This window comes from Cajanus cajan, chromosome 1, assembly GCF_000230855.2.
Source record: "Cajanus cajan strain Asha chromosome 1, NIPB_CcT2T_4, whole genome shotgun sequence".
Taxonomy (NCBI): Eukaryota; Viridiplantae; Streptophyta; class Magnoliopsida; order Fabales; family Fabaceae; genus Cajanus; species Cajanus cajan.
Window position 1 is genome coordinate 35,445,339 of NC_138517.1, and position 26,092 is coordinate 35,471,430.

A 26,092-nucleotide genomic window follows, 5' to 3' on the forward strand; every position below is an offset into this window, starting at 1 on the left:
TATTATTATCTTTCTTTTCATAACACTTGATCACTATAATAGTCTTTCCTTTATTAGCGTAAAATGTTGTGAAGAATTCTTTTGAAAATATTCATATTTTAAAATTCATTATTTTATTTTTAATCATATTCTATTTTTAATCATATTTTATTTTTAATCATATTCTTTTATGTTATATATTTGATAGAATATTTGTATTATTTATATGATTGTTAAATTTTTTTTAAAATATAATTAGGGGGTGTATTGGATTAGGATTTTAAAGGACTTTTTTAGTTAAAAAAATCCTGCGGATTTTAATAGACTTTGCAGGATTTTCATGACTTTTAAGATTTTGCAGGATTCTATAAGACTTAAAATCAGGATTTTAATGGATTCTGCAAGACTTTTAAATCAGGATTTTAATGGATTTTAAAAAAAATTCATACATTCAGATTTAAAAAGAGTCAAAGACAAAAATAATAAAAAAAAACAATAATGTCTAGATAAATAATAATAATAATAATAATAAATAATAATAATAATAATAATAATAATAATTGTTCATAATATCCTATCCTCTTTTTATAGCATCTACTATCAATTGTAACAATTCATCGGAATCTTCCTTATTCCAAGCTTCATATTTTTTTCTCTTTTCCTTTTCCTTTATTATTTCCTTGTGAATCTCCCATTTGAATTACTAAAACAAGTGCATAAAGTCCATGAGGCATCACTCTTTCTTTTGCTTGAAGACAAATGATGCACTTAGAACAATGCCTTTGGATATCTATTCTTATATGTGGCCAATAGAGTTTAGATTTTAAAAGGCTTTGGGTTTTGTTAACCCCAAAATGGCCCATGAGACCTCCCTTATAACTTTCCTTAACCAAAAGCTTTCTAATGGATCCTTGAGGTATAAAAAGTTTTCCTATTTTAAATAAACATCCCTCAAGAAGATAGAATTCATCAAAAGGCTTTTAGAGGCACTTGGCATAAGTGAATTAAAACTCCTTTATATTATCAAATCTAAGAATTTAAGAGCTCAAGGTGAAGAGTATTGTATGCCTTCTAGTGAGAGTATCAACCACTACATTATTCTTTCCCTTCTTATATTTGATAATATAAGGAAATTGCTCTAGATATTCCACTCACTTTGCATGCCTTTTATTCAACTTCCCTTGCCCTCAAATGTACCTAAGTGACTAATGATCGATATGTATGATGAATTCTTTAGTCACTAAGTAGTGCTCCCAAACTTGGAGGGCTCTAATAACGGCATACAACTCTTTGTTATAGGTAGAATAATTCAAGGTGGCCCGTGAATTTTTTCACTAAACTAAACAATTGGGTGGCCCCCTTGAAGTAGCACGACACCTATGCCAAAATCGGATGCATAACATTCTAGGTCAAAGGTCTAACAAAGTTTGGAAGAGTTAGAATGAGTGCATTGGTGAGTTTCTCTTTTAGATTTTTAAAAGCTTTTTCTTGGGCTTCACCCCAAATTAATTGTACATCCTTCTTAACACGTTCATTAAGAGGGAATGCAAGTGTGGAGAAGTCTTTCACAAATCTTCTATAAAAGCTTGCTAAACCATGAAAGCTTCTAACTTTTCCAACACTTTTTGGGTGGGTCAATCTTGGATGACCTTTATTTTCTTGAGCTCAACATGTACTCCCTCTTTGCCAACTATGAATCTCAAAAAATTTACTTGATCTTGACAAGAAATGCATTTCTCAAAGTTGGCATAGAGGTGGTTGTCCCTAAGAATTATTAAGACTTGCCTTAGATGTCCAAGATGCTCACCTAAGGTTTTGCTATATATAGGGATGTCATCAAAATAAACCACTATAAATTTTCCTATGCAATCCCTAAGTATATGATTCATTAGACGTATTAAGGTACTAGAGGCATTAGTGAGGCCAAAAGGCGTCACTAACCATTCATACAAATCAAATTTGGTTTTAAAAGGCACTACGGAGCTCATTCCAATATTGGATTGAGGGCTCATGATTTATTCTCCTTTCTTTTTCTAAGGAGGTCCACTAATACCTAGCATGCTCTTTCATTTTTGTATGCCACTACTAAATGAGAATTGAGTTCTGCTAAATTCATTTTTGTATGTCACTGCTAAATGAGTATTAGTTTGATTGTTAATTTCATTTTTTTGTTCATGTTTTTGGTGACCATTATAGAGACACTGATGCAATAATCAGCAAACTAGGGAAGCTTAAGTTGGTATTTGGTATGTTAATTTCCAAAGCCCTGCTTTCAATGGAATTGAAACTTTTTAATTTATTCATTAGAATATCAAGCATGTAGATTACAAACTTGTGTTTATGTCTAATTTAGTCCCAGAAGATGGTGATGCTCCAACGAAGCTTGATGTTTACAATTTCAAAGGCCTAGGTGTAGCACTTGCTATGTATAATGTTGATGAGGTTTGCTTCATTTCATTTTTTTAACACGTACTATCCCTTAGTGCAATTGCATGTATGCTACTCTGTATTCTCTACCTGACTTTTCTTTCACTTCAAAGACATGATAACTAGTGCAGATGAATGCAAACTTGGGATGGAGTAGACAATATGTCAGGGAACTGAGATGAATAGTTTGTTTGTTTGCATAATTGTATCCATTGTTTATTTCTTCACTGTCTTAATGAATGTCTCATCATAAAAATGAATTATTGCCTCACTATGAATTATTTGAGAATTTATTTTAGCTTCATAGCTTATATATCAAATTAAAAATACAACTTCCTTGTATCATATGAAACTAACATTCCTTTTCTCTTTTTGTTTGGGTGTGTGTAGACTTATTCCTTCTATATCATATCCTTCCATGCTTGAGTATAAATTTTACTGATTGGAAGACAAAAAAGTATTAGTTCAATTACATGTCAGATGAAACTAATAATTGTAGATGGAACTAATAATTCCTTCTAGTTGTCACTTTAGTTCTTAAGATTTTAACTTGATGTCACTTTAGTCCTTAAACGTTATCATAATTTTATTTTAATCAAGTAATTATGACTTGAATATTTATATAATTAAATAAATTATTAAGTTAATATTTTAAATACAATGATAAATATATTCATTATTCAATTGTCAAATTTTTATTGTTTTATTCATTTTATTTTATAACAAATAAAAAATTTCTAGTATATATGTGTGTGTGTGTGCGTGTGTGTTATTAAAATAAAAAAAAATAGAATATCAAAGACATAAAAAATTTAAATTTTGGGAAATGAAAGTGATAGATATTTTTCACAATAGGAAAATAAGAAACAATTTTTATGAGAGAATTAAATATGAAAATAAAATATAAATATAGAGAAACTAAAAACTATTTTTATTTATGTATTTTAGAAAATAACATGGATAAAAGAGGGGGGAAATAGACAATTAGAATAAGAGATATAACATATTTAAAATTAAAAAAAAATAGTACTTTTCATATATTTTTATCTGGTAAAATTATTTTTCAGTATAGAAAAATTGTTCGTCAACCCTTTCCTAAACAACAGGGTCCATCTACTCCACCCTAGAGTTCTCTCCATGCAATAAAGCTGACCAAGATAATCTTCATATAAGCAAACACTTTATGAAAGAAAACTTCACAAGTTACTTAGCCTCTAAACATTGAGTTGAGCTCTAATGAAGAGGAAGACTAATCTTTAGAGGAAATCCCCTTTTACACAATCTTTTTGCTAATGCTAAAAAAGGGAAGTAGACATTAGGTTTTGAACAATTTTTTTTTTTTTTTACATTTTGCTGCATGATATGTTCTGATTAATTATGCTAGGATTGATGGTATATAATTTTTGGTATTGCTAAATTTTTGCTCTAAACAAATATAATTCCTTTTAGATAATTAATTATGAATTTTATCTCTTACTCACGTGCTCTTGTATGAATATCATGAATAAGTATGCTTTGGTAATTGGTATGAATATCATAAATTAATAATGCTTTGGAAAATAGGCTTTTCCATGAAAATAAATGACATACTCTAAACATATGATTTTATTAACACATTAGGCCCAGATATGCACACTACAAGAAAAATGCAAATTACCGACGGATAATTTTTGACGGATACAAATCTGTCCAAAAATTTATATTTTCGACGAATTTTATCGATAGAAAAAAATTCGTAGGTAAAGTTATATTATCGACAGATACAAATCTGTCAAAATATTTATATTTTTGACGGATAATTTCTAACGAATATAAATCTGTCAAAAAATTTATATTTCCAACAGATATATCTGTTGGTAATTTTCAATAGATATAAACATTGATAAATTTTTTTCGATAGATTTATCCATCGATAATTTCTAACAGATATAAATCTGTCAAAAAATTTATATTTTTGATTAAAAAAAATTTGTAGCAAAAGTATATTACTAATGGAATACTTCTGACAAATTTATAGTTGTCGAAAATGTAAGAACTTTTGACAAAAATTGATAATCATATATTAAAAAAGATTAATAAAATTATAAATATATATATATATATATTTATTAAAATTGATAATCATATGTATATATATATATATATATATATATATATATATATATAGAGAGAGAGAGAGAGAGAGAGAGAGAGGAGGAATCAAATGACTCACAAATTGTAACTCTTAGTAAAGTTAATCCGCTCAATAACTCATGAAGTATGTTAAATTTCATCAATCCAAATGTTAAATTAAAAACTTAAATTTTACTAATAATTAATATAGAAAAAAATTAATTAGCTTTGGAATAAATTATTTACTAACAATATAGTTGAAAAAATAATTATTTTAAATTATTTAACTAGAGTCTTATTGACAATTTATTATATGATCTTGATATTTAACTAATATATAGTTTTAAATTTGATATGAAAATATTATGATATAATTAGATAAGATTTTAAATTAATATTTTATTAATGGTTCATAATTAGAAAACAAAACAAGGATAAAAATATTTTTTAAATTTTATATTTTAGATTTAAGATAAATAAATATGTTAAGTTAATTAATAATTTATTTAAAATGTTAAATTTAATTTATAAATATGTAATATATAAATATTTATAATTTTATAAATTATATTATTATTATAAATCATAAAAATAATAGTTTAAAATATATAAATTGTTATTTAAACTTTTAAATTTATAATAAATAATTTAAATTATATCATAATATTAATTTTAAATATAAATAAGTAGATTATTAATTATAAAAGTAAGTATATAGACAAATAAAGATTAATTAAATATAATATAATTATTATTATTGGTAATATAATTATTATATATATTATTATATTTTTATAACAGTCCAGACACATCGGAATGAGAGGGATCCAGAGATAGTACAAGTATGAAATTGTATAGTTGAGAATAACTTAAATGAATTAATTTGTACTACCTATACTAACAACATCCATTTACTTTTCGATAACTTATTTTATCAAAACTCCATAGTTAAGCGTGTTTAACTTGGAGTAATATAGGGATGGGTAACCTTTTTGGGGAGGTTTCCCAGAATTTGTGCAAGTAAAGACAAAGCATGCTGAAAAATAAAGTGTCATGAAATGGAACCCTTGAAGGTCGACGGATAAATTCGTCAGAATAACATAAAGATTTTCAAACAATTTCTAATGGATAATTATCGATAGATATATCCGTCATAAATTTTCAACAAATTAAATTATTTTCGACGAATTTTTTTCCGATGCCCCTTTTTCGATGGATTTGCATCCGTCAAAAATTTGTAACGACCCGCCGTGGCCGTCACACTACGAAACAACACTACACACTACTGGAATATATATACTAAAATAGTATAATAAAGTATTTATAACACAAGTTGTTAATCAAGCAACCAACAGCAATCAGTTATATACAACAAAGTATGCTACTATAAGGTAGCCTATAAAAAAATATCTATCTCCAGGCACCTCCTGTGGCCTCTAGCAGCTATCTCCCAGCCTATCCCTGCCATGCTCCCATACAACGTATGATCATCGCAGTCCAAACCACATGAAAACATGCAAGGGTAAGCTAGAGACAATAAACAACTCATAAATATCAAATATGAAATACAACTATATAATCATCTTCACATTCGACACAAAAGATAAACAACACCAATATTATACATCTTAACATCATTTCAACTTGATTCCACATATCAACGTTGTATCAACACTTCAACGCAACTACTGTACAAATCATTGGAATAGTTATCATATTCATCATAACAACAACCAACACATGTGTTACAATTAAGCAACTTACAACATAACAGCACTATCATCATCCTTAACATGATCAACATACAACACAACAACATAGATACATCTCTATTCAACAACAAATCAACTCATCAACAACTTATGTATCGTCACGCATTTCAACTCGGAGATCTCCAACAACTGAGGTTGAGCAGTCTAGGTGGCATAAACCCTACCGAATCCAACATTTGACCTATCTCAACCAGGTCAGGTATAGAACAGCATTAGGAACTCTAAAGAGAACCAGGTATAGAAAATAATAGGCGATTGCTCAGGTGTGCCACTTAGACTCGGAGGTCTAGTACTATTGTCAAGACAAAAGGGTTTGGGTATGAGCCTACCACGGCCTTGGCTAGCATCACCAATCCACATATGGAGTTAGCCCACACACTGTCCTCCAAGTACCACGCACCCTCCAGTACTTAGTCAAAGACTACATCTCTAACTAGATACCTTACTTATATTGGTCATTCAAATATGACATGGATCGACTATTTCCATGTCGCCCACACAGTACTAAGGGATTCAACTTTAAAATAAATTTCAACTTATCACCTTAGTACTATGTATCTCAACATAAGACATATATTTTTTACCATATGTCCCCAATTGTTCAACTTTACAACAATAGGCACCATAATAACTTTACAACATTACATCTGGCTGCTTGTAATCGGTATAACTCGGCCTGACCCCAATACCATGGTCGCTTTGTACACGTGTGCCTCGACCTTGCCGACACACGAGATCAACTAAGTCTTAGAGGAGAACAACGCAATGTCCACTCCAAGGGACAACTTTCCAAGGAGGGTTTTTCAACAAATTGGGCTCTTAGAGCACCACAACTATCTAAATCTACATAATGGGATGAGCAACTTTGAAAACATCTCCCCTAGTCCTAGTGATCAACAACTCATCATCACAGCTTTACAACAATAGGCATCCTAACAACTTCACAGCAATAGGCATCTTAATAACTTTACAGCAATATACATCTTAACAACTTTACAACAATAAGAATCTTAACAGCTTTACAGCAATAGGTATCTTAACAACTTTACAACAATAGGCAACTTATACAACTTTACAACAATAAACAACTATAGTCATCAATTTCAACTTTAACAACTTTAAACAACATAAGAACTTTTCCACATACATCCTAATACAACTTTACAACTTATAAACTACTTCAACTTATACCTCTCGACTTATTAATAATTCAGCAATAAACAACATGTAAACAACTTCATAACTTAACTACAACATGCATCTCATTTACATCTCATCTTCATCACAAAAGCATCACCAAAAAAATCTACAATCTAGCTTCCCTTACCTGAAGATTGGCTCGAAAAGCCAAGAATCTGAGAAAAAGAAGAAGAAGAAGAAATATCCTCCAAAGCTTGACTCTTGAACTTCAATCCTCCAAAAGTAAGCTTTCTAGTCCAGAGTCCTTCTCTTTAGAACTTATCTCTAAAACCTCCATTTCTCCTCAACTGCCCACAAGTCCTATTTATAGAAATCTAAAACGGCCAGAACGGCCTGTTCTGGGCTCCTTCATCATGTGTAAAATTCACATGCAGAACGACCCATTCTGAAACTAGAACGGCCTATTCTGGCATGTCTAGAACGGCCCGTTCTCAAACCAGAACAGCCCGTTGTGGAGTTGAATTTAACTAACAATGACCATTTTGGAACGACCCGTTCCAGTCCAAGATTCATAGGCCTATTTAGTAGTTTGGAATGGCCCGTTCCAGTTGGGGAATGGCCCGTTCCAGTTTGGGAACGGCCCGTTCTAGACTACTAAATCACCCATGACCTTCTAAAATACCTACTACGTTACAATACCCCCCAACAAATAAGCATTTTCGTCCCCGAAAATAGATTTACTTGGAAGTAGGAAAAGATACTACTCTCTACACAGTTGCTCAATCTCCCAAGTAGTCTCACCAGTAGTTGCATCCCACAAGATCTTCACCAAGCCAATAGACTTGCCTCTCAACCTTTTCAACTTATAATTAACTACAACTACAAGCGTATTCTCATAAGTTAGGTTCTCCCTAACCTAAACTTCATCCATTTCTACAACATAACTTGGGTCATGAACATACTTCCTTAACTGAGAAACATGAAACACATGCCCCTCCCAGAAAACTCCAAAGGCCTTTGCCTTCTATCAACTTATGATTTCAAAATCGTGTTTGTCATCATAAAAAAAGGAGACATTGTTTGGTTAAAAGATGATCTTAGATCCCTCAAACTTTCAAGTTTTAATGATAACAAACATAATATTTCTAAAGGAAAAATATTTTTTACAAAATACAAATTAGACGAAGCATAAGACACAAACCTTTAAACAAACGAGGTGTCATTAGATAGCATATAACCTTACCTCATAAATTTTCAAATGCGTATCATTTATAATAAGTAATGACTACTTGGTACATGACTAACCAATTTCTTAATGGATCGAACAAAGAAAACTTATTGAACCTTACAAATCTATTAAAGTGGATGAAGTCGTGTTGTGCACAAAATAACAAGGACATGCGAATCCCTAAAATCACAAAGAAAATCAATAAAAATTGATGCAAAACCTTTTCGTCACTAACACAAGCGACAAAAATGGACGTAGTCTTAATAATTGAGACGAACTAGTATAAAAATTACCTATGTTGTCCATCTATTTTTCTACACTCTTCATTTTTATTGTTACTACTTTATTTCTCAAAAAATTAAAAGTTTTTTATAGATATTATTCAACCCCCATTTTTAGTGTCTGTCTTTTCTTTACAACAAAATTATGTTTATTTAATGGTAATTTATTTTAAAATTTTTAATATTTAATTTATAAATATTTTATGATAAACAAAATGCTAAATTAGATATGAAAGTAAAAAAATCTCTAAAATCCTAGAAAAGTCAAGCAATATAATTGTTTGTATTTTATGTATAAAGGTTAATACAATGTTAAATACCAAATTCTTAATATAATTTGAAAACATTTATCACCATTTTTACAATATTAATTTAATTATCTATTTTATTATAAAAATATTAAAGTCATAATTAGTTTATTAAAATAAAATTAAGAAAATATTTGAAGACAAAAGTTATATCAAGTTAAAATTTTTAGGAACTAAATTGACATCGAGTTATACTTTCAGGTATTAAAGTGACACAATGTTACAATTTTAGGGATTAAAATGATATTGTGTTATATAATCATATGTTTCATGGAACATATATGTCACATGGTACATCACGTAACACGTCACACGTGTCATTCTATATATGTACCACATATATGTTACATGACACTATTGTATCAAATAGACATTTTTGTTTAAAAAAATAGAGCCTATTCAATGGAAGGACTTAAATGACTCGCGTATTGCATTTTTCAGGATTTTTTTAGTTTTATTAGAATTGGTGTCTAAATTGCGAGCAACATAGAATTTTAGGGGCTAATTTTCATTTACTCTATTTATTATTTATTTACAGGAATTAAAATAACTAAGGTTAGAAGCTAACACCTAAGAATGATAATAGGTTAGGCCATAAACAAAAGTTTATGACTTAAACTATTTAAAGTCTAGCTTGTACTAACTTATTTAATAAAAAAAAACCATATTTTTAATAAAGTCTATTTATTTAAAACAACTAAAATTAGGTTTATAAAAGAAAAAAAACATTATAGACATAAGCAACCTATTTATCTATATGATATATAATAATCAAATAATATATATTTTATTTTTGATAATATAATTAAATACATAAATTTGTGATACATAAAATTAAATTATCAATATTTTTAACATTTTCACTACACTTAAATATTTTACATTCTCTGTTTGTATAAAATCTTAGAAATCAAAAGTAGAAATTCTAGTAGTCACATCTTCACTTGCTCATTTCCTTCATCTTCATGATTGATTATTTAAAATATTTCAAATAAGATATAGGAAATATTTAAAATATTTTTTGTATAAGATTATCTTCTTTCATCGTAACATGTGGATAAGTGTACATTAGTGTATATAGGATATGTATGAGTTATCCTTCTTAGATTATTTATTTTTTTATTTTAAAGTTTAAATTTTAATAATAATATATTAAATAATTTTTTATCATGTAAATTTTAAAATATTTGCATGCGTAATTTATAATAGATTTATTGACTTATTTATTAAATTTATTGACCTATTCAATATCGTTAATGTGAAATAGTTTTTTTTTAATAAGTTAACAAATCAAATTACACTTTTAAAAATATTAGATCAAATCTATAGTAAAATTTATAATAAATAATAGGATATATTTAAGCTTTAATTTTATAGAATGTCTGACCTGTATATTAAAAGTTTGAAATATTTTTATTTTTACTAATACATAGTTTATACTATAATAATAAGTTGGTTATGCATATATAAAAATTTCTTGTAAATATATTAGTAAGTTGATATATATCAAATTCATCTATATAATTTATGATTAAAAAATACATGTATATAAATTGACAGTCTTTATTAAAAAAATTATATGTCTTTTTTTCCTATGTGATTTTTAAAAGTTATTAATATTTAATAAATATATTATCACATTATTAAATATTATATTCATCAAAATTATATATCGATAAATTGTCAGATTTGTCATGTAATAAAGAAAATTACACATTAAATTGATTCGCTTACACCAAAGAATAAACAATGTGAGGGTTAAATATTATAAATATTACTATTAATTGAATCTTGAATGAGAAGCTCTCTATTAATTGAATAATAATTTAATTGTATTTGACTCAATATCAAGTTTGCTTCCAACAAAAATAGCTTCCACAATGTATCCACTCTCGAACTTCATTATTGACATTAATATTTCTTTTAATTAAAATCATTCTCCTTATTTTTAATTTTTTTTTATTGAAAAGCGTAATATCACAACTTTCATGATTTTCTATGCATATTTCTAATGATAAAAAAAATATTTTTGATTACATAATTAGTATCTAAAGTGTCATTAGGATATTAGTTATCAAGACTTATTCTCTACTTATAAAGTTTAAATGTAAGTGAGTCATTGTAATAATAACAAACCAAAGCCATGAAAAAATTTCGAGTAGAATTAATTCGCTTAATTGGTAGAACTTTTAATGTGAGCAAGTATTGAAAATTTCCTTATTTGAACGCTTAAAAGTCAAAACACCATGTGATATCACGCTTTTGGCATTGGTCATACAAAAATTGGAGTTCAATTTGTTGAAATAAACAATTTTTTTAATCGTTATGAAGTATTTGGTGTCAAAAACAACTCATCTTTGCCAAGAAAATTAAGTACTCGAATATTCCTCTTCTAAAACAATCTATTTAATATCTAAGATTGAGATTAATTTCAATATAAAGTTTGTTTGTTTAGTTAATTAAATGAAATATTTTATAAATGAATTAAAGGTTTAGATTATGACATTTTCTTTTTCAAATGCTATCCAAAGAAACATTTTTATCCTCATTACTTAAATAATATTTCTACACATTGTTTCCTTCAATATTTGATTATTTAATTTAATTATTTCACTATATTTTTTAATAAAATATTGAATCCTACACAAAAATCAACAAGAATTTAAAAATAAATATTAACGTTACGGACAACATGTAAGACCACCACACCTAACAAGATTTTATGTACATATTTATCAAACATTAATCACACGTCAATTTACCGATTTATATGGTTTTGCGGGTTTGAGGCCTAGTAACCACTGAATTAACTTGTTTATTTGATATATAATTCACTTAAATTATTTTAGTAGTATATTTTTAATTTAAAATAATAATTTAATTATATTATATATAAAATGTGTTGTGTAATTTTTTAACGAATATTTAAAACATGATATAAATTTTATTGAAATTTATAAGTATAAAATATATATGACATGAATATTCTTTTTAAAAAAATTTAATAGAAAGCGAATCATGCAATTCGATTAATAACTTATCAATCCAACACATAATCATCTGATCTAATACTCTAACGGATTTGATAACTAGTCCAATTTATAAAACATTGCTTCCACGTGACAAATTAGTAATGCTCAATGATAAAATCTTTTAAAATGAGGATTGGAGATGTTTCTTTCAACCTAATTATTATGTTTTAATAAAACAGTATAGTTTTGATAATTATTATATTTTTTTATTTCTATTTAAAATATTGGCTCAAATTATTTTTCTTATTCAATGATATTATAATATTGTATTATTAATTACTTAATATATTATATTAGAATTTTAAAAATATATTATTAATTAATACTAACTTAACCATTAAACTTTAAACCAATATTGTCACTAATTTGATGACAAGTCTAATTTTAAAAACATTGATGTAAACATATATTTTGAAGTAACAAGTGATATAATGATAAATGAGTTCTAGGGTCCACCACTTCATCATGTGGTCTATGTGCACCACAAATAATGACCCTTAGATTAATCTAACCTTTAACTCTTATAATGCACCCTTTCTCACCATAAAATTGTCACTCCACTTTCAGCAACCTTCATCACCAACCATTATCTATGACTGCTCAAAGCAATTTTTGAGTCGTAACAATGTTCCTTCAAAACCCACAACTGCAAGTCATCATACAAGACCCATTATGAAGAAATACTTTAGCCATGAGCAAGTCACTTTCACTACTCCTTTCTCCATCCCCCTTCTCGTTGTCATTGATAGCAGCATCTCCAACCTTTCATTTGCATCCTCTTCTTGGAGAAGCATGACATTCATTCCACCATACTTGACACTATCCATCTCTCCCCATATTTCACTTCACCCTTGCAATATTTGAGTATTCACAGTCTTGGAGGAAGATTGGGAACCAGGTCATCAATCCTCATTTGCTAAAATTTGATCGTCACTCAGTTCTTTATCGGTGATGATTCTCCATTTGTTGAGATCGTTTTGGTGCACAAGTGGAAAGATATTGTAAGAGAGCTTCACAACATTGGCAAGGAGGGAAAGAGAGGTGGTGACAACAAAAAGGAAGAGTCATTTGAGAGAGTGATGGTGAGGTAGATGACAAGACCCAATAGAAGATTGTTGATGGAGGAGCACTAGATGAGGGAGGCTTGTCCTTATTAGTACCAAAATGAAACAGTCACCGAAAATAACCTTTGACGACAATGTGCATGGTGGTTAAGGAATAAGGCTACTAGAAAAAGGAAGACTAGTGTTGTTATTAAGTGTGAGGTTGCATCATAATAATAAAAGCTAGATAAATCTAAGGATCATTATTTATGGTGCACAATAGATCACATGAAACAATGGTGCACCATAGGAGAACTTGTCATAATGATAATGCATTCACATTTTTGTTTCTCGTATAACGGTAGTAATGATGTTTGGAACTATGATTTCATGCATACTATTTCTAGTCCTGGCCCAATCCTAGTGGCTTCTAATGCACTCACAATGGAAAATAATTAAATACATTTTAGAAAACTATATCATTTTCTTCTGTTGCAAATTGGGTTACAAACTTTTGACACTCTTCGATGGGAGAAATGTTGGCAAATTCCTACTTGAACAGGTTCATACAATGGTCGTAGAATGGTAGAGTATCTGTATGATTGCTATGGATTCAACCCCTCCCCAAAAGCAAACAAACCAAAAGTGTAACAATAATTATACAAGCCCGAAATCCAAAAGAATATGAAGATAAACTGTAAACTCTTCTTTTATGATGCCACCAGCTGGTTTATTTTAATCAGAATCAGAACCAGCAATTGTGGAGAATCTAACGACTCTACGTGTACTGTCAGGATATTCATTATCTTTGTCATCCTCATCTTTCTTCTCTGCAATTATGCCTGCCAAATGACAGTTAAAAAACCTTCCAGTCACTAAGTAATAAATATATATATATATATATATATATATATATATATATATATATTGCATTACCTTTCTTTATCAGTAGAGCCTCAAGTATTCTTGTGCTAAAATCATCTTTCCCTCCCAGATCTTGAAATCCTACCAATCTATCTATTGCAACTCCTTGTCTGAAGAAAGAAACACCTTAGCCAATATACAACTATAACAAATTAATTTTATCTGCATTTATTATATAAACTATTAGTTTGATTTAGTAACATTATTTTATTTCTTCCAGGATAGCTTCTGCCACCAAATATATATTAGCACCTTTGTCCTTTATTTATTTTTTGTGGGTGGGTATTGAAGATCAAGATTGTTTAAGGATTCTAAACTTCATTCTCATTTTTTTGAGACCTAACAGAAAGATTAACACTATTCAGTACTGAATGCACTAAATTGACAAAGTTCCAAAAGGTACAGATTTATGCCTCACCTGAACAGTAAGTATGACACAAGGCAAAGTCTTGATAGCCAGTTTTGTAACAAAGAATGGTGCATTCTGCATTCCATTTTCAATTACGAACTTCATTCAATTTCTTTACAAAGACTAACAGTTGCATTAAGATAATATGTCCAATGTTACAGTTACATTAACTCAATCCCTAAGCAAACTCCAAAATCATCTCTACAGAATGGTTTATGCTGACCTCTGCATCAAGCTTGATGAACTTTGTATCAATATGCTTTGGTGCGAGAGACTTTAAATGCTTATCCATTATCCCGAAAACATTTGTTATACAACAGGCAATGCAACAATGTGCATGTCAAAATTAAGAGACAGAAAGATTACAAGTCATGAGGAATAATATTTAAGACAATAACATACTTGCATCTATAGAACTCCTTGTGGTAGAAGTGACAAATCACTTTTTCACTTCCAGTGACTTCACCTAAGAAACCCCCCTCACTTATCTCCCTGTATTCTCCATGACCTTTCTTCTTCCATGTCTCCCTCCCGTTTCTCAGCTTCTTTCTATTAAAGACAAATCTGGTTGTGAATGGCAAGGCAATTTATAAATAAAAAGAGTAAAAACAAAAATTTGAATTTCCTTTGCATCTCGGTACCTATGGAGATTGTCACCTTGAGAGCTGCAATCCTATCTGCATGCAATTTTTCCAACTCAGGATCCTGACATCAACATCACGTAGAGTAGTTAAATTAGAATGAAGGGATCAACACATATTTTTATATGATGAGGTTGAAAAGTTTGTAAACCATACATCCATCAAAGTCAACCTCCTCATTTGGTTGAGCCTTCCCTTGAGCAAGCAATTCCTGAAGGGATCATAGCATGTGTTACATTACAATCAATATGTAGCTTCTGGCATAAGAATTATACATAACAACACTCTTCAGAGAAAATTATAGCATAATGTTAGCATTTGAGAAAACAGAAAATTAGTTTAAAAACATACCACATAATACTTTTGAGAAAGTAGCACTTCAAAAACTATCACCCAGAACATACAAAATTCAACTATTCACAATCTATTGTAAGCTTCTTAAACAGATTGCTATATTAAGAACATTTGATAAGAAAAGATGAAAAAGATAATAAAGGGAAGGAGTTCATGGAAGAAAAAAGAGAGCAGTAAAAAGGTTTAACTATTGTTATATAAAGCATTTTGGGCTTGCCACGTGGCCTATGGCCTTTGGCCAATGATAAAGGTTTAACTATTGTTATATAATGCATTTCATGCCTACAAGTAGCTAACTAACTAGGCTCATTTTTTGCACATCTCTTACACTCACTGACTTGGGGTCAGAGTGTCTTTGCATGTATTAACAAATTATGCTTTTCACCGGATGTTGTTGTTGCTTGTCCAAGCCTTCTTGCCTACCTGAAGCATTTACCACATTCGAAGCCACCAAAAACACCCCATTTTATTTGCTCCAAATGAAAACAAGTGCAATTGCATACCCATATTCAAGTATAAAAGAACATTACAATGTCATAACCTTCTGGTAACAGGAAGCAAACTAGGGTAATACCGTAATAGTTACAACCATCTTTGTAACTGTCAAATCATGAAAAAAGTGAATCGAAAAGGAAAAAATTGAACAACAGAACCAAATGAAAAGCTTTACATCATTCATGATATCATAAAACAACAATAGTGAGAATAGATTATGCTAAGACCTAAAAAAAATGACATCTTTGGACCTAGGATCTCACACAAACGTTGGTGCAAAGAGAAACCACCGAATAAACCACAAAGAAAATTGCATTGTGAAGTGAAGAATCGTTAAATTACCTTCTGATAATCGCGAGTAGCTGCAGCCATTACTTTCCAAACGCGAGATTGGACAGAGTGGACTTCACCGCGTTTGGATCCATCTCTATTATCTACAAAAATCAAAACAAAGATAAGAAATTTACAGTAATAACGATTAAGACGCAAATTAAATGATGTTCGCATAGTTAAGATCTGTGTGAAGGTGTGGGTACTAAAAATGGGAAGAGAGAAAGTTGTTCAAAAATTATATCCATCATAAAAAATTTAAAATTTTGGCGGTTTAGAACCGCCACAATATTTAAAAAATGTGCTACCGCGTGGCCAATTCAATTAAAATACTTTTTATTATTGTTAAAAGAATAAAAATAAAAATGTTAAGTTAAATTCAATTACATTATCTTCAAAATATCAAAATGTTAGAAGAAACCTGTAAAAGGGTTCGAAGTTCTCCTTCCATAAAGCATTTTCTTTACTCAAAATTCTCCATGCTACTGCCATGAGCGTGAGCATTCAATTCACATAAACGTTACATAGATTCGTTGACGGAGAGAGGCAGATTTCGGTTTGAAAAAGTTGTGCGTTCGAGCTTGGGCATATTCAGAGTCAACGTTGTGATTATTACTTCTATTCGCTCGCTGATTGCGATAATTTGGCATTCAAATGATGAATCTATAGGTATTTTGTGTTGGAAACATTGATTCTGTTAGGGTTATTGATGATTTTATTGGAATTTGGGACCCAAATGGTTTGGGGCTTACGGTTTGGAATCATATTTTGATGAGTATTTGGTTTGAAGCATGCAGATGCTTCTGGGGACTTTGTATTAGATCTCTTTTAGATGGATTTATATCCTTTGTGATAGACCGATTGATTCAAAAGTGAACCACTACACTTGGCTATGAATTTGTACCCTTGCCCTTCTGTAAGTTAAATGAATCAGTTTAAAACAAAATCATCATTACTCTGGAGCTTAGAACCAACATCAAGTAGATCTGATTTGGGTGCAATATATAAGCTGCTTTTATAGCAAATAGTTCTTTAATGAAGAGAAAGAAAGTAAAGGCTTGACTGTCATGTTTTAAACTACCAAATTATTTTCATTAACAAATTGTCTCATATCAGCCAGTCAAAGTAGTAAGTACCAAATGATGCATGGCTTCATTTTTCATCTCACTGCTAAATATCAAAATTTATTGTGTTTGAAGTTACTTAATAACAAATGTTCTGAACTCAAGTTAATTAAGCTTTTGTTCTTTTTTTTGTTTAAAATTTTTCTTCTGTTCCAAAACTTTTTCAAAATTTTCCGTGATATTTTTCTTTTTTATTTCCTTCTAGGTACTGTTTTCCGTGAACCCATAATATGCCGCAACATACCGAGAATTGTTTCTGGTAATGCCTCAACTCTGGTTTGATCATTAATGGAATTGAAATACAGCAAAGCACCATTTAGAACTTATTTTTTAGTTTACAGGATGGAAAAAACCCATTTGTATTGGTAGGCATGCTTTTGGTGACCAGTATAGGGCCACTTATGCAATAATCAGCTAACCAGGGAAGCTTAAGTTGGTATTTGGTATGTTAATTTCCAAAGTCCCGCTTTCAATGGAATTGAAACTTTTTAATTTATTCATTAGAATATCAAGCATGTAGTTTACAAACTTGTGTTTATGTCTAATTTAGTCCCAGAAGATGGTGATGCTCCAACGGAGCTTGATGTTTACAATTTCAAAGGCCCAGGTGTAGCACTTGCTATGTATAATGTTGATGAGGTTTGCTTCATTTCGTTTTTTTTAACACGTACTATCCCTTAGTGCAATTCCATGTATGCTACTCTGTATTCTCTACCTGACTTTTCTTTCTCTTCAATGACATTATACATAGCAAGTGCTACACCTGGGCCTTTGAAATTGTAAACATCAAGCTCCGTTGGAGCATCACCATCTTCTGGGACTAAATTAGACATAAACACAAGTTTGTAAACTACATGCTTGATATTCTAATGAATAAATTAAAAAGTTTCAATTCCATTGAAAGCGGGGCTTTGGAAATTAACATACCAAATACCAACTTAAGCTTCCCTGGTCAGCTGATTATTGCATCAGTGGCCTTATACTGGTCACCAAAAGCATGCCTACCAATAAAAATGGGTTTTTTCCATCCTGTAAACTAGTGCAGATGAATGCAGACTTGGGATGGAGTAGACAATATGTCAGGGAACTGAGATGAATAGTTTGTTTGTTTGCATAATTGTATCCATTGTTTATTTCTTCACTGTCTTAATGAATGTCTCATCATAAAAATGAATTATTGTCTCACTATGAATTATTTGAGAATTTATTTTAGCTTCATAGCTTATATATCAAATTAAAAATACAACTTCCTTGTATCATATGAAACTAACATTCATTTTCTCTGTTTGTTTGGGTGTGTGTAGACTTATTCCTTCTATATCATATCCTTCCATGCTTGAGTATAAATTTTACTGATTGGAAGACAAAAAAGTATTAGTTCAGTTACATGTTAGATGGAACTAATAATTGTAATTCTTGTAAATAAATAATAAATAGAGTAAATGCAAATTAGCCCCTAAAATTCTATTTTGCTTGCAATTTAGACACCAATTCTAATGAAACTAAAAAAATCCTGAAAAATGCAATACACTACTCATTTAAGTCCTTCCATTGAATAGACTCCATTTTTTTAAACAAAAATGTCTATGTGATACAATAGTGTCATGTAACATATATCTAGGGATGGCAAAACGGGCCAGCCCGGCCTGTTTTGGCCCGGCTCGCCATTGGCCCGCCAAAAACGGGGCGGGCTGGGCTGACCCGCCAATGTAAAACGGGCTGGAGATGCTGGCCCGCCCCGCCTAAGGCCCGCCAGCCCGCTTACATAAATAAAAAATAAAAAAATAGAAAAAAAATTATTTTATGGTTAAATAAATTTTTTTTTGCTACAAATAAATAAATATAATCATATGAAATTAAAAATGCATACATATTGTACTTAATATATGTTCAACAAAAATAAATTACAAACTTAAAACAAAATCAAATAGAAATTAGTCTATTTACACCAAAATCAAAACCAAATTATAAACTTACAAATTATTTATACACTAAATTTTTTGATAGTCCACAAAACAAGTTTAAATACAATTAATTAACTTTAAGTTTTATTTTAAGAATATTAGAAGCTCTCTTGAAAGAAGATGTCTCTACTTTTTTTCTTAATCATCTTCATCCTCATCTTCTACATCAAAATAAAATAAACATAAAAATAATTAAATTAAAAAAAAAATAATATATATATATATATGCGGGCCGGCGGGTTGTGGCGGGCCGGCACGCTATTTGGCCCAGCGAGGTTGGCGGGCTTGGCGGGGCGGGCTTAGCGGGTTAAAATACTTGGCCCGGCCCGCCAATTTTTGGCGGGCCAACGGGCCGGCCCGCTGGCCATGGCCCACTTTTCCATCTCTACATATATCTGGTACATATATAGAATGACACTTGTGACGTGTCACGTGATGTACCACGTGACATATATGTTCCATGAAACATATGATTATATAACACAATATCATTTTAATCCCTAAAATTGCAACATTGTGTCACTTTAATACCTGAAAATATAACTCGATGTCAATTTAGTTCCTAAAAATTTTAACTTGATATAACTTGTCTTCAAATATTTTCATAATTTTATTTTAATAAACTAATTATGACTTTAATATTTTATAAAAAAAAATAAATAATTAAATTAATATTGTAAAAATGATGATAAATATTTTCAAATCATATTAAGAATTTGGTATTTAACATTGTATTAACCCCTATACATAAAATATAAACAATTATATTGCTTGACTTTTCTAGGATTTTAGAGATTCTTTTACTTTCATATCTAATTTAGCATTTTGTTTATCATAAATATTTATAAATTAAATATTAATATTTTTAAAATAAATTACCATTAAATAAACATAATTTTGTTGTAGAGAAAAGACAGAAACTAAAAATGGGGGTTGAATAATATCTATAAAAAACTTTCAATTTTTTGAGAAATAAAGTAGTAACAATAACAATAAAGAATATAGAAAAATAGATGGACAACATAGGTAATTTTTATACTAGTTCGTCTCAACTATTAAGACTACGTCCATTTTTGTGGCTTGTGTTAGTGAAGAAAAAGTTTTGCATCAATTTTTATTGATTTTCTTTGTGATTTTAGGGATTCGCATGTCCTTGTTATTTTGTGCACAACACGACTTCATCCACTATAGATTTGTAAGTTTTAATGAGTTTTCTTTGCTCGATCTATTAAGAAATTGGTTAGTCATGCACCAAGTAGTCATTACTTATTATAAATGATACGCATTTGAGAATTTTTGAGGTAAGGTTATATGCTATCTAATGACACCTCGTCTGTTTAAAGGTTTGTGTCTAATGCTTCGTCTAATTTATATTTTGTAAAAATATTTTTCCTTTAGAAATATTATGTTTGTTATCATTAAAAATTGAAAGTTTGAGGGATCTAAAATAATCTTTTAACCAAACAATCTCTCCTTTTTTGATGATGACAAACACGATTTTGAAACTAAGATTTTTCTTGTCTTAGAAAATATTTTTGTTGATTAAGACAATGATTTTTGCAAAGATAAATTAATTAGAGAAATTGTTTTAATGAGATTTTCTTTAAGATGTGGAAGCATTATAAATTTATTAGAGTAGTACAAGAACGCATCTATCAAACGCTATGTATAAGATCATACAAGCTTTTAGTTTTACACATACATTCATTTAAGACATGTATATTGACATATTCTTTTGATCTTGTTGAACATTTCATAGCTTTATTGATGATTAAGTAGTTGTGTATATTAGCATGCTTATTAATTTTAGAATCTATCAGAATGAACATATCGACTTATTTGCATTAGGGCATACATTACACATTAGAGTCTCAAATGTCTATTAGAGCATATGTTATCTATCATGTATATCAAGGCCTATGTTGTCACTACAAGAAAAGCATAAATTTTTGACAGACATAATCCATCGGTAAAAATGAATATTCGTCAAAAATAGAGAATTTCTGACGGATTTTTTACGGATGCAAATCTATCGAAAAAAGCGGCATTGGAAAAAAATCCGTCGAAAATAATTTAATTTCTTGAAAATTTATGACGGATATATCTATCGATAATTATCCATTAGAAATTGTTTGAAAATCTTTATGTGATTCTGACGGATTTATCCGTCGACCTTCAAGGGTTCCATTTCATGACACTTTATTTTTCAGCATGCATTGTCCTTACTTGCACAAATTCTTGGAAACCTCCCTCAAAAGGTCACTCATCCCTATATTACTCCAAGTTAAACACGCTTAACTATGGAGTTTTGATAAGATAAGTTACCGAAAAGTAAATGCATGTTGTTAATATAGGTAGTACAAATTAGTTCATTTAAGTTATTCTCAACTATACAATTTCATACTTGTACTATCTCTGGATCCCTCTCATTCCGATGTGTCTGGACTGTTATAAAAATATAATAATATATATAATAATTATATTACCAATAACAATAATTATATTATATTTAATTAATTTTTATTTGTATATATACTTACTTTTATAATTAACAATCTACTTATTTATATTTAAAATTAATATTATGATACAATTTAAATTATTTATTATAAATTTAAAATTTTAAATAATAATTTATATATTTTAAAATATTATTTTTATGATTTATAATAATAATATAATTTATAAAATTATAAAAATTTATTTATTACATACTTATAAATTAAATTTTAACATTTCAAATAAATTATTAATTAACTTAATATATTTATTTATCTTAAATCTAAGATATAAAATTTAAAAAATATTTTTATCCTTGTTTTGTTTTCTAATTATGAACCATTAATAAAATATTAATTTAAAATCTTATCTAATTATATCATAATATTTTCTTATCAAATTTAAAACCATATATTAGTTATAAAAAATATCAAGATCATATAATAAATTGTCAATAAAACTCTAGTTAAACAATTTAAAATAATTATTTTTTCAACTATATTGTTAGTAAATAATTTATTCCAAAGAAAATTAATTTTTTCTATATTAATTATTAGTAAAATTTAATCTTTTAATTTAACATTTGGATTGATGAAATTCAACATACTTCATGAGTTATTGAGCGGATTAACTTTACTAAGAGTTACAATTTGTGAGTCATTTGATTCCTCCTCTTCCTCTCTCTCCTTCTCTCTCTCTCTCTCTCTCTCTATATATATATATATATATATATATATATATATATATATTGTAACACCCCAGTTTTCAAACTTTTATTGGGGGTAATATTGTAATTTTTAAGGGTGATTTAGTAGCCTAGAACGGGTCGTTCCAAACTACTAAAACAAGGGTAATTTGGTAGCCTAGAACGAGTTGTTCCAAACTACTAAAAAGGCTTATAACCCTAGTTGGGAATGGGCCGTTCCAAATATGGACGTTATGGGTTAAATGCAACTCCAGAATGAGTCGTTCTGGTTTGAGAACGGGCCGTTCTAGTTGTGAATTTTACACATGCCGTCAGAGTCTAGAACGGACTGTTCTGGATTTTGAAACGGGTCGTTTCGGCGACGCTTGATGCCTATAAATAGAGTGCTCTGCCACTCCCAAAAAGCAAACCTTTCATATATATATATATATATATATATATATTTAATTTGTAAGAATGATGATTTGGGAGAGAGAACAAAATTATAAAAAAGTGTCTATCAGTTAGGTTGTGGAAATTTGAATTATTTCTGTTTGAGGAATTGATGATCCCATTAGATTCTGTATGTGTTGACTATTAGAAATATATATTTAATTTGTGAAAATGATGATTTGGGATAGAGAACGGAATTGTAGAAAAGTCTATGTGAGTTAGGTTTTGGAAAATTGGGAGTTTTACTATTATATTGTATTAAATTGGTGATTTGGTTGAGTATTATATTAATTTATAAATGTTATTGTTATATTAGATGATAAAAAAAATTGATGATCTAGATGTGAATTGCTTAAGAGGTATGTGAACCATTATTTTGTTGGACTTATCCGTTGTGTGTATGTGATATGTTATTGAGCTATAAGATGAGATGTGATGAATGTGAATATGATTATGATTGTGGTTCCTCACATCAATGACCAGGGATGGCATGACCCCTGGGTAAGTGATGCTACAGGGAGGGCGTGACCCTGGCATGGTGTGGGATGAGTGAGACAATTAACACGTATCACTTATGTTAGATGTGGGGTAGCCTTGGCATAGGGTTAATTGCAAGAATTGTGTGGATTGTGATTCCTCACATCAATGACCAGGGATGGCACGACCCTGGGTAAGTGATGCTACAGGGAGGGCGTGACCCTGACATGGTTTGGGATGAGTGAGACAATTAACTCATATCACTTATGTCAGTTATGGCATGGCCTTGACATAGTGTTAATTATAAGATTTGTGTGAATTATGAATATGAAAATGATAATTGCAAGATTTGAGATGAATGAGTGTGATTGTGAATTATGATGTGAAGATGATGCATGATTGATGGAGTTATGATATATAGAAATGCTTGTAAATATTTCATTATGTAATGAGATTATATTTTTGTGTGTTTGTATGTGCTTTACATATAGGTGTTTTCTTTTCTCACCGTATAATTTGTGGATGTTTTAGGTGAGGAAGATACGGCTCTGAGTGACATCTAGAATGTCAACAATTGAATTGTGAGAGTGCTCTGATATCGTAACATCGGGGCAGAGAATTCTAGGACATAAATTTTTTATATAGATTTGGAGTTGTATTTATTATTTTGAAAATAATTTGTAAACTCTTTTGTTTTATTTTCTAATTTATTTACTTTCAATCATTTTGGATATTGAAGAACATTTGTGAAGGTTTTTATGTGAACCCTTTTAAAGCTTTTACACTAGGGGGCCTTTTCTGGCAGTGTATTCCATATCGTACCCTTAAAAATATTTATGCACATGATGCATGTTAATCAAGAATCCATGCTTTTCTCATATCACATTTTCATATCTCATTCTCATATCATATTATCACGTGTCATCATCATGTCTTATCATCATAACACATCATCATATCACATTACCATGTTTCATTATCATATCACATGTCACATCACCATATCACATTATCATATTATCACATCATATTCACAATTTTCATAGAGTGTTTTAATTCATATCAAAACTCATCTATTTGCGAAATTAAACACATATTTACACTCCGCAAACATCAAAGAACACAACAGAAAACTTAGGGGATAAAATAGAAAATATTCATATTTTGCCCGTTTTCTCATAGGGTTTTCCGTAGAAACCCACAAAGCACTCTAATTCATATAAAAATATATTCATTTTCAAAATTAACCACATACTCATGCATCACATCCAACAAGGAACACAACAAAGCAATCAGAAGGCAACAGGAAACATACATTCTCAAGATTGGAGGTCAATCCCACTACCCAACATACATTCCCACACCCAGAGTAAGGTTTCTCGCTCCCCCTTACCTGGATGAGCAGAAGATGAATGGTCTTGATGTGATCTAAGATCATTCCTTAGAGCTCTTTGTTTCTCCTCTTTTTTTTTTCTAATCTTTCAGAACGTAAATGAGGCAGATAAATTTAATCATTTCTTAAAATTAATCCAATGGGCTGGGTCAACTCAACCCATTTTCCTTCTCTTCTAACCCACTTCTCTTTTTCCTCAAAATAATTAAATAAAATAAATACATGTATATTATAAAATATTTTTCCTCTATAATAATAATATATTTCTAACTTAAAATATAATAATATAATTTCAATAACAAAATATCATATAAAATCAACCTTCTCTTAAAATATATAAATATTTATTTAAAAATGCTAATAAAAATACTTATTTAATACATACAAAATAATTGTTCAAAACAATAATTATTTAAAACGTACAAAATAATATTCCTCTATAATTATTAAAATTATTATGATCAAATACCATATAATAATAATAATAATAACCTTTTTGAAAATTAGGGTGTTACAATTCTCAACATGATTTTCTACTTCGTTCAAATTTGCACTCATGGCTCTCGAAGGCTGATTATCTCCCACTTTATCTCCTAATTTATTTATTAACTCATATAAAGGGGTGAGTATATTATGCATCTGAGTCGATAATAAGTTAACCATGTCATGATTACTATGGTCCATCTATTGGCGAAGGGCTATCATAACTTGATTACTTATACCTGTGGGGAGATAGTTACTTTGTTGAACCAGAGACCCTTCTTGGCTAGTACCCACATGTTGGTAAGGATCTTGCATAAAAACACCCATTCCGTTTGGAGTAGGATTGTACCCTTGTGGAGATACATGCAATTGTGGATTTGGCCCTAAATAAGGCATTGGCATCTCGACATGTATGGGTTGGGTGGTTCGCCAATTTGGAGTCATACCCCATGGGTATTCTCGAGTGGCATTTAAAAATTCTTGAGATAAATTTATTTGTCTAGCCACATTCTCTAGTATTACAGGAGATGGCGTTGCCC

General features: G+C 29.6%; 1 protein-coding gene and 1 long non-coding RNA gene across 5 annotated transcripts; one reads left to right on the plus strand and one right to left on the minus strand.

Moving 5' to 3' along the window:
• Positions 1–13,769: 13,769 nt before the first annotated feature.
• LOC109815288 (thioredoxin domain-containing protein PLP3B) lies at positions 13,770–16,626 on the minus strand. 3 transcript variants are annotated; one of them, XM_029274751.2, is made up of 7 exons: positions 16,488–16,626; positions 15,453–15,507; positions 15,313–15,360; positions 15,058–15,204; positions 14,665–14,730; positions 14,259–14,356; positions 13,770–14,164 (listed from the first exon to the last, which is right to left on the minus strand). In XM_029274751.2, coding segments are annotated over exons 2-7 (468 nt in total). In that variant the 5' UTR covers positions 15,455–15,507; positions 16,488–16,626; the 3' UTR covers positions 13,770–14,057. The 3 variants fall into 3 exon arrangements, with proteins under 3 accessions (XP_029130584.1, XP_082915958.1, XP_082915959.1); XM_083059832.1 differs by having other exon boundaries at positions 14,879–15,204; positions 15,297–15,360; XM_083059833.1 differs by having other exon boundaries at positions 14,879–15,219; positions 15,297–15,360.
• Positions 16,627–16,864: 238 nt separating this feature from the next.
• LOC145949566 (uncharacterized) lies at positions 16,865–19,571 on the plus strand. Of its 2 annotated transcripts, none has more exons than XR_014427897.1 (4): positions 16,865–17,144; positions 17,805–17,858; positions 17,941–18,042; positions 18,150–19,571. It is a non-coding gene; the product is annotated as an uncharacterized LOC145949566 (long non-coding RNA). The 2 variants fall into 2 exon arrangements; XR_014427898.1 differs by having other exon boundaries at positions 16,999–17,144; positions 17,934–18,042.
• Positions 19,572–26,092: the final 6,521 nt, after the last annotated feature.